The 12713-nt window shown below is 38.3% G+C and overlaps 1 protein-coding gene across 8 annotated transcripts in view; it reads right to left on the bottom strand.

The window, feature by feature from the left end:
- The window catches only part of LOC121902038 (storkhead-box protein 2-like), a 134126-nt gene that overhangs the window by 37900 nt on the left and 83513 nt on the right, over nucleotides 1-12713 (bottom strand). For 7 of the 8 annotated variants that reach the window (XR_006097439.1, XR_006097440.1, XM_042419217.1 and 4 more), the window contains exon 2: nucleotides 3427-3579. Coding sequence is in view for 6 of the 8 variants with exons in the window: in XM_042419217.1 (XP_042275151.1) it covers nucleotides 3427-3579 (153 nt within the window). In the remaining 2 variants the exon portion in view is untranslated. Of the gene's footprint in view, nucleotides 1-3426; nucleotides 3580-4682; nucleotides 5025-12713 lie in introns of those variants that run through there. The other variant, XM_042419221.1, reaches the window with a different exon arrangement.

The raw sequence follows: 12713 nt of genomic DNA, 5'->3' as shown, positions 1-12713 counted from the left end.
GCAAAGGGAAAGCGCACATTTCATAAGGAGCACACTGGCCTCTGCTGCTCCTGGACCCTCCTGTGGTCAGCCACAGACCACCAGTTTAAGATCCTGTTCATTAATTTGTTGCAAATTTATCTTCGTTTGGTTTTTGAAAAGGTTTCTTTAAAATCATTTTGTTCAGTCATGGAATAATAGGTCAAATCAGCAGGGTTTTAATTGCTGAAAGTATGGAAACCTGATCACAATTTGGTCAAATAATTAAACAATTTAATTCGTCATTACTGCAATTAGTTAATTCTGATGAATATTATGACTAAGCATTATGACATGTATTTTTTAAAATATATTAATATACACAATAATAATCTTTCACATTGTAATCCTTTTGTTACCTTTTGCATGTTTGTGCGCTGCTGCGCGTCCTGTGTGTGTAACAAGCAGAGTGTATGTTGTGCACCCTCCTCTGTAGGTGCATATTACTGTCCTGATAATGCGCCCTTAAAATAACAGTGAAACATTGCGCCATTGACTTTAGACCAGGTTTTTGTTGTTCAATAGCGCAATCACTCTCTGCTGCCTCACGCCGTCACGCCCATGGACGCACTGATGGGTGCAAGTGCCATTGCTATTTTAACAACGTGGGTGCTGGACGGGTAAATGACAACTGTGTCAGTCTTAAAATAGCAAAGAGACTTGCACTGCGCTTAGCGCCGCTCTGCGCCGGGCGTAAGATAGGGCCCATAATCTCCATTAAAGTATTCTTGTCTCCATATCTATGAATTTATTGAAAAGTGGTGCAATTTTAACATAACAATTGAATATTGATCAGTTGATTGACAGAAAATGAGTTAGCAACTATTTTGATTGATTGTTTAACTTATTTAGAAAAAAATCAAAATCTTCTCTGGCTGGATGTGTGGTGGTTGGGCATTTCAAAACATCACTTGGGCATTGGGAAACTATAATGGAATTTTTTTCTATTTTCTGACATTTTAAACCAAACGAATGATTGATTAATTGTAAAATTAATTGACAGATTAACAAACGATGAAACTAATCATTAGTTGCAGCCCTAAACCAGATTGTGGTGAGGAGCAGTATCTGCCACTTCTAAATCTTACTGACAAACACTGACAATACTAAGGTTCAGTCACATTTCACTCATAATTATGTATGTCCAGAGTTTAGCCTCTACTCAATTCCTATGAGTCATCAAAATAAGAGGAAAAAAGTTCAAATGTGGAGCGATATATTTTAAGTCCAATTTCCAAATTTCTTATCACTCAGGGTTCCCACAATAGATTTACAATTTCTGGACATTTGAAATGGAAGTCAAATCAAGCAGCCAATATTCTCTTCTAGGAGTGGGCTAGCCTAATTTCATTGGTTGAAGGGAAACCGTGAATGCGAGCACACAGAATGCTCCTGTATACCTCTGCATTCATCCTGTTTCATCTGTCAGCAGTGAACTCATCAATAAATGCCAGTAGGCCTATGCCAGTTCAATTGGCAGCCATACATGCCAAAGCCACAACAGAAGCACCATGTTTGACAGATCATTTTGATAGAGATTGATTTTTGTTTCATCAGTCTGTAGAACTTTGTTTCAGAACTCTACCACTTTCTTTTTCTATATTTTTATGAACTGCAGCCTGTCTTTCTGATTTTGAGGCTTACCAGGGGTTTGCATCTTGTGGTGAATCCTCTGAGGTTCTGGTCATGAAGTCTTCTCTTGATCATTGACAAAGAAACATGTACGCCTACATCCTGGAGAGTATTCCTGACTTGCTGTGCAGTTATAAAAGGCTTTTCCTTCACCATGTAAATGATTTTCCGCTCATCCACAAGACTCATGCTCCTCAGTCTTGCCATTTTCTAGTTTTCCTGTGTTCACCTGCTTCTTTAGAATGTACCCAACTGTTGATTTTGGCAAACCAACTACCTTTAATATCTTTGATAGATTTTCTTATCATCATCTTTTTCTCTTGCATGTTCACCTCTCTACTCCTCATATTGACAACAACTCCACCTCAATCTAAATGGCAACTCTCAACTCTCAATGTGAGCTTGCTTGCTCAAGAACTAACATTGGAATGACACACAGCTGCCCAAGAAACATGTAGTAGCCAAGTATCCAATTACTTTTGAACCTTTGAACTTTGGGCACTATGTTTAAAAGGGCTATATTTAATAAATACTCCACTTATTTCTTCAATATTGGCTGAGACTTGGCACTTTAAAGTAGCATCCATTCAATTTCATATTGAAAGTGCTGAAGCACAGAGCCTGAAGAACAAAAAATGAGTAACTGCCCAAAAAAGGCTTTGGATACACACACAGTACTTGTTAGTAGGATCAATTCATTGTTGGTTTGGCTCTGCACATAAGATTTGTTGACAATAAGAAAAATATTGAAAATGGCCAGCTACAAAGAGTCAAATCTAACTTCAGAAAAATTTGTTAGAAATGGTCAGTTTCACTTACTGAAATATAAATATATAACATACAGTATGTCCCAGCCCTTAGTAGCATCACACAGAAAGTGATATTGATAATGTGTGTGACTGAGCGATAAGTGGTAATTTTCTGACCACAGGCAGCACTACCTCTTGTGCTGTGGCAAAAGGCCTAAGCATGAAACGTGGAGGGACACAGGGGCATGCCAGTCCCTGTAGCGAGCACAACTGGTGGTGTTTGCAGGCGGAATCACTCCTTGAGTTGCTGATCTAGCAACTCTACTGCTTGGGGTGCCTTCCATTTGGCTAATGTGCCTCCTTGCTCCCCTCACTTGTGTCTCACTCACATGCTAACATGTTATACCCTCGGGGTGAAGCTCTCCACAGCCAGGTAAAAACAGAAGACAGACTTGGCTTTCTACTTATTTCCCAGACCAACAACAGATTTTTCAACAAAATTGTATTTAAGTAAGAAATATTGGCAGTAAAATGAAAAAAAATTATATATTATATATATAATTAAGTATTCACTGTGAGGACAGGTTTCCTTCTGAAGTATTACATTATTGATGTATTGATATGTAAGCAGTATTTGAATGTTGTGGGGGGTCTGAGTGGCTATCTGTCTTAGAGCCTTTGCACACAAGGTCCAAGATATTTTAGTTAAAAACTTTTAGGCCTTAAAACATAAATACCACCTTATGTTTAAAGACCTAACATTTAATCTGCATCTAACTACAGCAAAAAGGTACGTGCAGTGAAGTATAAGGAACAATATTTCCCTTTGAAATGTAGTCAAGTACAGTCTCACAAAAATCAAAGTACAATCCAACAAAAAAGATAAGTGCATTTTAAAATGCACTGAAGATATAAAGAGGCAATCACAATTAATTAATTTGATTACACTAGTTGTTTTTTTTTAATCTCAGTTTTTATTTTAACCTATAAATGTGTTGGGTGTTGACTGATGCAGAGCTGGTGTTACCTGGAAAACATGTCTGCAGGTGTTCAGTTAGGGCCTCCTGAGTGACAGGCTTATGGGCAGAGTTCATAGCAGAGATAGCCAATAGCAATACCTCTCCCAGGGGGATGAACTGCGATTGGCTGATGGGGGACATACTGATGGGTGACACATCACCTGTGGAAAGAGACAAATCAGTGACTTTGGGAGATACTGGATTATGATCTCCTATAACCTGAGCCAGTAGGACAATATGAACACCAGGCATAGTAAGGTCCCAGATCTACCTCTCACAAACATACAAAATGTCCTGGCTGTCCAGGTGTCAGGCCGGAGACCTTTGTTGTATGTTATTCCCTATTTCTCTCTTCCCTCATCTCCTGACTTCACACTACTGACTATCCAATTAACACATAGAATGTCCCTCCCAAAATTTAAAAAGTAAATCAAATCGCACATACAAGTTCATGTGCTGACAACACATTTAAACATAAATATGAACATTGCTACACCTTGCCTGGGAGACACTAAGGCACATTATATAATAAGAGAGATGCTCAGCTGCTCCTAAAATTGCTTCCAACACAGATTCAAATATGAAATTGTCTCAAATGTAATATCATTCAACTATTTACACCAAAAGAGAGTTTCACCACATGCCACATGATGCCACACAGAAAATCAACACCACACAGTGGCTATTTGTGCACTGGATTAAGCTGTGACTGCACAGACACACACACAAGCACACACACACACAAAAACACACACGCACACATACGTGTCCATTTAGGTGGCTTTGATTTGTTAATTTTCATCTATGAAAAGTCTATATCACAGAAATATGTGGAGCCAATGTAGGACTTGACCTAAAGAATAAGTCTGGTGTTATTCTATATTTTTCATGAAAACATCATATCCAACAATATGTCCATCTCTAAATACTTTCTACTTTTCAGTTTCATTTTTAAAGGCTCTGTAATTTTCTTAAACAGCTGGCCACTGTAGTTTTTAGAAAATTTTTCTCTAACAGGAGGAACTGGTGCTTTTGTTGGGACCTATTTTCAACAGCTGATTAATCCACATTTGGTACAGTAAAACAGTAAAACAGTAACAGTAAAAATATATCAACAGACTTATCCTTTAAGACCCCATCTCCAACTGGTATTGACCTGAAATCTCTATCTGGACAGTTTAACTGGATTATGACATCTGATCACTTTCCGCCCACATTGTGATCTGATCTCAATATGCAAATTAGGCAGGCAAAGCTGACAAACCTGTCAACAAACATCATGGGTCACAGATCAGGGGAGGCAATGTAGGACACTTGAGAGTCTCAACAAGTGTTGCTGCTGTATGGGCTCTACTTCCTTTTCTTTTTGCAGAGGAGGAGGAGGAAAAGGCTTTTTTGATGGACAGCTCGAGATAGCAGAAAGAGGCAGAGTTAGGTGACCTTTCATCTTGTTGGGTGCCTTTGTTTGTTAAGAACTAAAATCAGATCACAATGTGAAAATATAGCCACAAGCAATAAGCAGGGTCCAAGCACATAATTTGACATATATTTGTTGTACAACTTTTAAACCACAAGGGTCAAAAGGACAGTGGAGAGAAACAGGAGGCCAACCTGGATTTGAACAGGTGACCTCACAATCACTGGGCATGTGTCCACACCTGACATCTAACTGAGTTCTACATACAATCAGTAACATATTACACTGAAGTCAATGAGACTGAATAACCTAATGATCTGTAAAACATAACCATTATGAATTATTGTGATTATGAGTATGTCATAGTGAATTTGGAAAAAGGGTGAGTTATTTTAGCCGCTTATCTCTTTGAATCGGTGACCTTCCAGTCACAACCTTTCTCTAACCTTTAGGCGACCACTTCCCTACTTGTTATTTTAATGTACCAGATACATGTTTAAAAATGTTGAATACATTCTGCTGCTATGTATATAATATAATTATTTTTTACTTTTTATACTGAGCATATTTGGCACTAAAAATCATTTCTGTCTTAACTCATATTCAGGTTGTAGCTCGAGTATACACTGAGCAGCTGTTTCACAGGTAATTAAAGCTGCAAGCCGCGTTGGTCGGGACCTCGCATTCTGGCCCGTCGGGATCAGATCATTTTGCTTTTTAAAAATGAGGGATATTTCTTACAAGTGTGGTGTGCTTTTATTTTGAAAGTTTGATTGACATGTGTACTGTCAGGTGTGTAGAGACAATAAGTAACTGCAGCTGGACACAGAAAAATACTCATATATTTGAATGGAGAGTGTGAGCGAACCCACATCTTTTTGAACATTTACTGCTTCCACATAGTTTTAGATACAGACTTCATTTGAACTTTAAATGAGTCACGAGACTTTGACCTACAAATCTTGAATTTACATGTTTTTTCTATCTTTTACTGTTTTTGAGATATTAGAGTCTGAGTTTTAAAGTCTTTTCTTGCTCCTCCTGTGATTTTATAATGAGTGTGTATTGCGAAATGTTTCACAGCACTGAGGGAGAGGCATCACCAGGAACAGTTGGAGAGGAGGATTTTAGAGTATGCCTCTTGTGAAATCTCCCCATAAATCCCATGACTTTGGCCAAATCTTACATTAAAAATTATACTTTAGTAGGAAATTCCGTGGCGAATCCATTGATAACGCTTTGAAAGTGGTCAGACATTGTTTTACATTGTAAGGGTTATGTGGCACTGCAACTTTGAGGGCTTAGAAAATCCAAACCGTTCCAATTATTACAAAGTTTTTAACAACTTTTTTTCAGCATAGTGTCATAAGTCATCTATTAAAGTTTAAAGTCAATACCATTAATGCCCTCGGAGGAGACAGTGTTTGTTCGGGGGCCAAGATTGGGGCAAAGTCTTATTTTGAAAAGCTAATTGTGAACTTCCTGTTGGATTTAGGTCAGGGGTGTCAGAGTATGATTTGTAGGTCTTGATGAGACAAATAATTGAGTTTTAGTTTGATCTCTCTACGACATTCCTATGGGCTGTGGCGGCCATTTAAGTTACATAGGTGGCGCTAGAGTTTTGGCACTTTGAGGGTTAATTTTTACATTTTATCAAATTTTTCACCAGACCTGATGTGCGTGCCAAATTTGGTGAGTTTTTGAGCATGTTTAGGGCATCAAATTTAGGGTTTAAGTGGCGTAATAATAAAGAAAGAAAGAAACAAACACATGAAAAACAATAGGGTTAGACAATAGGGGACTACTGTAAATACTGTTTTACTGAGCCCAAAAGCCCCTTTTGGGCTCGGTCCCTAAATATAAGTATCAGGTCAGACTTGGCATCGGCAGATACCCATTATTGAAGAACTCAGACTGGAAGGGCTAAGAAATCTCTGATCAGGACATATCTAACAGCTGTTTTAAGTGTCCATCCCTTTATGTAGTGACAGACTCTGGAAAAATGTCTGTTCACATTATGTTAACAGGATAAAAATGAGTACACTGAAGTCATACAGCCTCTCTGATTGATAACTTATTATATTAAGTATGACACTATTTCATAACCGTAAAAGTATAAATTCATCCTACTTTGTAGAATGAATGTTGTTCATTTGCTCTGTAACTTTCATCCACATAACATGGACTTCATAAGTGGATGGAGCTGGCTCCAGTGTTATCACTTGACCTAACTGTGAAAAATCTGTCAGGTGAGAACAGGTGGTTGTATACAGAAGAGAGATCATACCCTGAGCCAGCTCTAATGAAGACCATGAGATGCAGTTGATAGCTCTTAAATATCTAGTAAGCAAACCTTTGAGTTGAGATTATTTGGTCACACGTACTGTTCTCAAGGTCAAGGATGAACTTCAATACTTAAATATAAATCTAATGTTATTTTATCATCTGTAATTTATTTCAAATGCAACCATAAATCAACAAAGCATAGAAGTGAATCTCTGAAAAACAAATTTGCAATACACATTAAGACAGTTCCTTAAGGGACACCTGCCTAGTTTTGTAGTATAACAAAGAAACACTAAGGACCCCTAACTACACCAAAGATTAAAACTGGGTACATTTCAGAGACCTGGAGATTGGTGGTTGTACCATAATGATTTCTATAGTCCTGTATACAGTATCTGATGGGCTGCTGACCTACAAAAAGATTTAGCTGCAGATCATTCTTTTTTCTAGCAAAAATAATTAATATACAGAGATGGGGATTTAAGAGACAGATGACAAAATCAGACTGTGAAGATAGACAGAAGACAGAGCACAGCTGCAGAGGCTCTGCTGGGAAAACTGACCAACCACCCTGCAACTTCCATACACTGACAGCTGGCCTGGCCTTGACATGGAAAGTGATCATAGGACAAACCCAGAACCCTACAAACACACATAACGAGGGGGAGTGGGGGCAAAAAGTATGTGCTTTCTAAAGAACAGCTGAGAGAGAAGCCATTTCCTGCTGCTTCTCACTGTGTTTCTACACTAACACTGCCCTTCAATATTCCGTTTCTTTCATTTTACTGCTACTACTATTGATTCTATCACAATTGCTATTGCAATTATTAATACTTCTACCGCTGTTGTTGTTAAGAATGTTACACTACTTCTGTTGTCAAGACTACATCTGCAGCACCAGCACCACTACTGTTAATACTACTTTAGTTACTACTAGTAGTACAACTACTACTTCTGCATCCTCCAGTGAATGTGTATTTCTGCTATACTTTGCAACAAACAAGACTACTGCAGCCTACTACTACTGCCACTGCCTTTGCTGACATAGCTAGTACTACTTATAAAACTACTAATGGTATGACTACTGTGTGTCCTCAACGTGGCACTACATTGCATGTGAAGAGAGCAACTGATGTCAGTATGCCTACGCAGGACGAGAAAACTCACGAACCAAAAGTTCAAAGGCAATTTTCCAATTAAAGCTGCAAGCAGTGTTGAACGGGCCCTCGTGCCTCCGTGCATGTCGTGCCGCGGCACAGTTGAAGGGCTTCTGTCACGGGCATGTAGATGTCTTCAGATCCGGGCTGTATTCAGACAGTGCAAGAAGGAGATAAACATCGTTTCCTTTGTCCACTATTTTGCCTGCTGCTGGGGCTGCTTGGCTGCAATTTCGTGGGGGGCACTATTCAGCCAGTTTGCATCACTGATGGAATATTGTCATGTAGACGAGTTCCAGCCGGGACTCTTATCAAACATTTAAGTTTGGTGCAGACAATATGTGCAATAAAGTTATAGCAACTTCCTCTGTCATGGTGAAACATCAAATCTCAAAGGTGTGAGGATGAGAATTTTCTTCAGGGTGACACAAGTCTGTCTTGCTCACACCTGTGTCATCAAAATTAAGCAAGTTTTTGGCCCTTTCACTTTTTCACACTCACAATTAGTAAATTGAAAACACTTGATGAGTTTGGTTGTGAAAGAAATTAATTTCGTAATTTTCATCAAGTCTGTTTTTAGAAAAGTACAGACTTTTAATCCACATGACCTGGTGAAAGTTTGATTGAAATGTGTAAAAAAATACTCATAAATTTGAATGGAGAGTGTGAGCAAACCCACACTTTTTTGATCATTTACTGCTTCCACATAGTTTTGGATACAAACTTCATTTGAACTTTAAATGAGTCACGAGACTTTGACCTACAAATCTAAGTCAAATTTAGGTCTGAAGTGGCGAGATAATAAGAAAGAAGAAAGAAGAAAGAAAGAAACAGAACAGATACAAGAAGGTCTTCGCCCCTTTGGGGCTCAGGCCCTAATGAGAAATAGAGAAGAGCTGACAGTGGAGTTACATGGAGTTCAGCAGCAAGACAAACAACAGCTTTATTGTGGGTACCGAAAATTTTAAATTGGTGGCTATCAGAAAAATCTCTAAACCATCTTCTCTCTTATCGCTCGATAGTTCTCCCATATCTAAATCCTGGTTTATTCACAACTTTATATAAGTCCCTCTTAAAAGTGGTAAGCCATCAAAAGTACTTGGCCCTCTACTTCAAGACAGGTGCTGCTTCATCTGCAGCAATGCAGGGAATTTCCTTGTTCATGTGACAATTTTTCATCTTTTCTGCTCAACAATCTGTTAGGTCTTACGACCCATTGGATAAGTCATGCATATAGCTGGTGGTTGTTATTAATTTTTACTCATGTCTTTCCTCTCTCGTTCTGCTGGCTCTCACATCTAAAATGTCCTCCGGCCTCTGACAGCTGTCTAGCCTTCATTTGCTCGCTAACCCTCCTCTCTTCTGGCCTCTGATGGTCTTCTAGCCTTCATTGCAGGCTAAAATCTCTTTCTTCTGGCCCTCTAGCTTTCATTGCAGGTTAGCATTGCTCTCCTCTGGCCTGCAACAGCCATTTAGCCTTATTGCAGGTTAAAATCCATTCCTCACCTTCATAGCAGGTTAAATTCTATCCCTCTCTTTCCTTTTCGCATCACAAACCCTAATAAGTTGTTTTCCATGTCAGAGAATTTTCTCTTTAGTGCTCACTATGTTTACTGGGTTTTTTCTTGTGAATTATGTTTCATGATACGCTATTTTTATCTCCTCTCAGAGCTGAATCAACCTCGGCATGGTAAGAATGCTTTCTTTTATTTTGGGCAATCCTGTCCTATCTCCAATCTTCAGAGGTACCTACACTTTATGAAAATGCTTCACATCGAGTGTAATCGCCAAAAATCTTTCTGTCACTATCATCAATAAATATTGTTATACACTTCCAATTGATCTCCCCTTATTGAACTGTCTGTAATAAACATCCATCACAGTTCAGAGATCCACCTCCTGCTTCAACTTTGACCTACTGTACATTTCACTTTTAGTTTGACCTCCAAATAAAGTGGTCTAGATAATATCAATAAACTTTGTTTGTTTCCAATCTGTCTGATCATCTTACTGTTTACATTTTCACAGCAGACATTTTGACTTGTCAGAGCAGGAAGAGCACAGGTATAGAGGAGGTGTTACTGATAACATTAACGATGGCTCCATTCCAACAATTGTCCTAATACGCCATGTCAGTGAGCATGCACAATATCAGACCCTGGAACTGGCTCACATAGTGAAACGCAGCCATCATTAATGTCATTAATTTCACATAAAATGTCTGCAGTGAGTCTATGAACCAGTGCTGCCAACTATTTTCAGTAGGAAGTGGCTAAAACTGCAGGAAAAGCCGCTTGTTGTCGCTAGATAACGTCATGTGCTAATTTGCATATATATGATGTCATGATGTAATAACATGCATACAAGATTTTCAAAAATGTAAACAAATTAAGTTAAGTTAAATTAAACTAAACTGACTGTAAGTAGCTATTTCATTAGCTATTTTTCTTTTCAAGCAGCTCCTCAATGTGCATCTATATCTACCTCTAATATTAAAAAACGTTTTATGCAGGTTGCATCAACTCTAACTGACAATTCATGAATAGATGATCGTGCATTGGAATAAACTCACTACTGTTAACTCTGTTAAGTTAAATCATTTTGAATAAAGAACAGTGAGGATCAATGACTGATCATTAGGTACATAAATTCACAGTTCATTCACATCTCTGACTGGCTGATGATTGGTCCATTGAACGTGCTGCTGCTCTGTCCCACCCACTGAACAGTCAATCCAGAGAGCCACATTAGCTCTCATTCACTGAGAAATAATGGCGTCTCCCTTCAAGGAGAGAAGTTAAGGTCTGTCAAAAAAGTTAGATATGTCACTAGCCGCTTTTTTGAAAAAAAGACACTAAAGGGGTCTGAAAAGTCGCTAAATCTAGCGACTAAGTCGCTAAGTCGGCAACACTGCTATGAACAATGTTGAAGCAGCAGAGACAAAGATATCTTGACTTTTAGTCTCTAGTATGTTTCAAACTCCAAAAATGCTGGAGGACAATCATGCTCAGTCATTCTATCATTAGGAGTGACCACAAGGTACTGTTGAGAAAATTATACAAAAACTCCTTTATTTTGAAGAACAAGACAAAAGGTTTGAACAAAAGTTTGCTCCACATGTTGCTGATTCTAGGACATGTGCGCATGAAGAGAAAAGAGAGGATATCTCTCTCTCTCTCTTCCTACAGTACTTTATACCTTGTTACAAACAAGTCATCTCAGTAAGTTGTCAGTTCTGTATCTCAGGCCCAAAGAGACTTAAGTGTCAAAATGTAAATTAAGAGGTTAAATAATAACGTAGCATTACAAAAGGAGTATAGCACTATACTACAGTACAAAAAGGTTTTCTTCATCTAAGTGACAAAGTTAAAATAAAGAGAAAAGGCTAAAAACAGAGTAAGTCCTCAACAACACCCATATGAATATCACCTTGACATTAAATTAAGAGTACAATATTAAATGAAGATAACTATACAACACAGCTAGCAATGTGGTTCTGGGGATGGTAATGTTGGAATGTCTGACAGTCTGCCACTTTAATCTAGACTGATATCTCAGCAACTACTGCCATGAAATCTGGTACAGCCATTCATGTACCCCCTGAGGATTCATTCTAAACTCTGGTGAACTCTGGTGATCCTTTAACTATTCATCTAGTACCTTCTAGACATTCCCATCAGCCACAGTTACACTTAGTGCAAATGAGCAAACATTAGCATGCTAATATGCTAAAATAAGATGGTGAACATGGTAAACATTATAAAGAACTGAAGTAAAACCAGAACTTCCAGGTTCTGTTCCAGAAATAAGAAAACATTCAAAATTCCATTGATATTTGTAACTTCACCAATAACTAAAAATCCAGCCTTGGAACAGAGCCTTTCTCAACAGTATGATGTGGGGCTTGCTATGTTAAGTGTTTTGAAAAACAATCCAATATCGTTGTTAATAAGATCTTTACAGATGAGAAGGGTCCATGGGCAAGTCGGGGGGTCAGACATGTCTGTAATAACAGCAGGACAGAGAGGAGAGAACAAGGTTTTCACTATAGAGATTACAACTAGAGAGCTGAAAAAATGGCTTTTGACAAAAGCATTGAGTTTTATGGATATGGACAGAACCAAATTACGATGACCGGCACTTCTATTTTTTTCATGACAGCTCTAGTTTTTCTGTGCTTACAAAGTAATCATTGTTTAATTGTGTTCAAAATCAAGAGGGTTTCAATTCCTTATAGCAACTGCTGTAATGGATGCCAAGTTGAAGATAGAAAGTAGACCTAAACCCCAGGAACAGGCTTCATTTTTTAGAAAGACTGATGAAAGAGACATCCTAAATGAGACATTGCTACAGAAGCTAGTGGAAAAGAGGCTAGCCTGGACATGATGTCAGGACTTTGGCTCTCTATAGGTGCTAAACATTAGAATATCAGCAT

This window comes from Thunnus maccoyii, chromosome 8 (genome assembly GCF_910596095.1).
Source record: "Thunnus maccoyii chromosome 8, fThuMac1.1, whole genome shotgun sequence".
NCBI lineage: Eukaryota > Metazoa > Chordata > Actinopteri > Scombriformes > Scombridae > Thunnus > Thunnus maccoyii.
The sequence above is the reverse complement of the archived record's forward strand: the minus strand, read 5'-3'. Positions and strand labels throughout refer to the sequence as shown.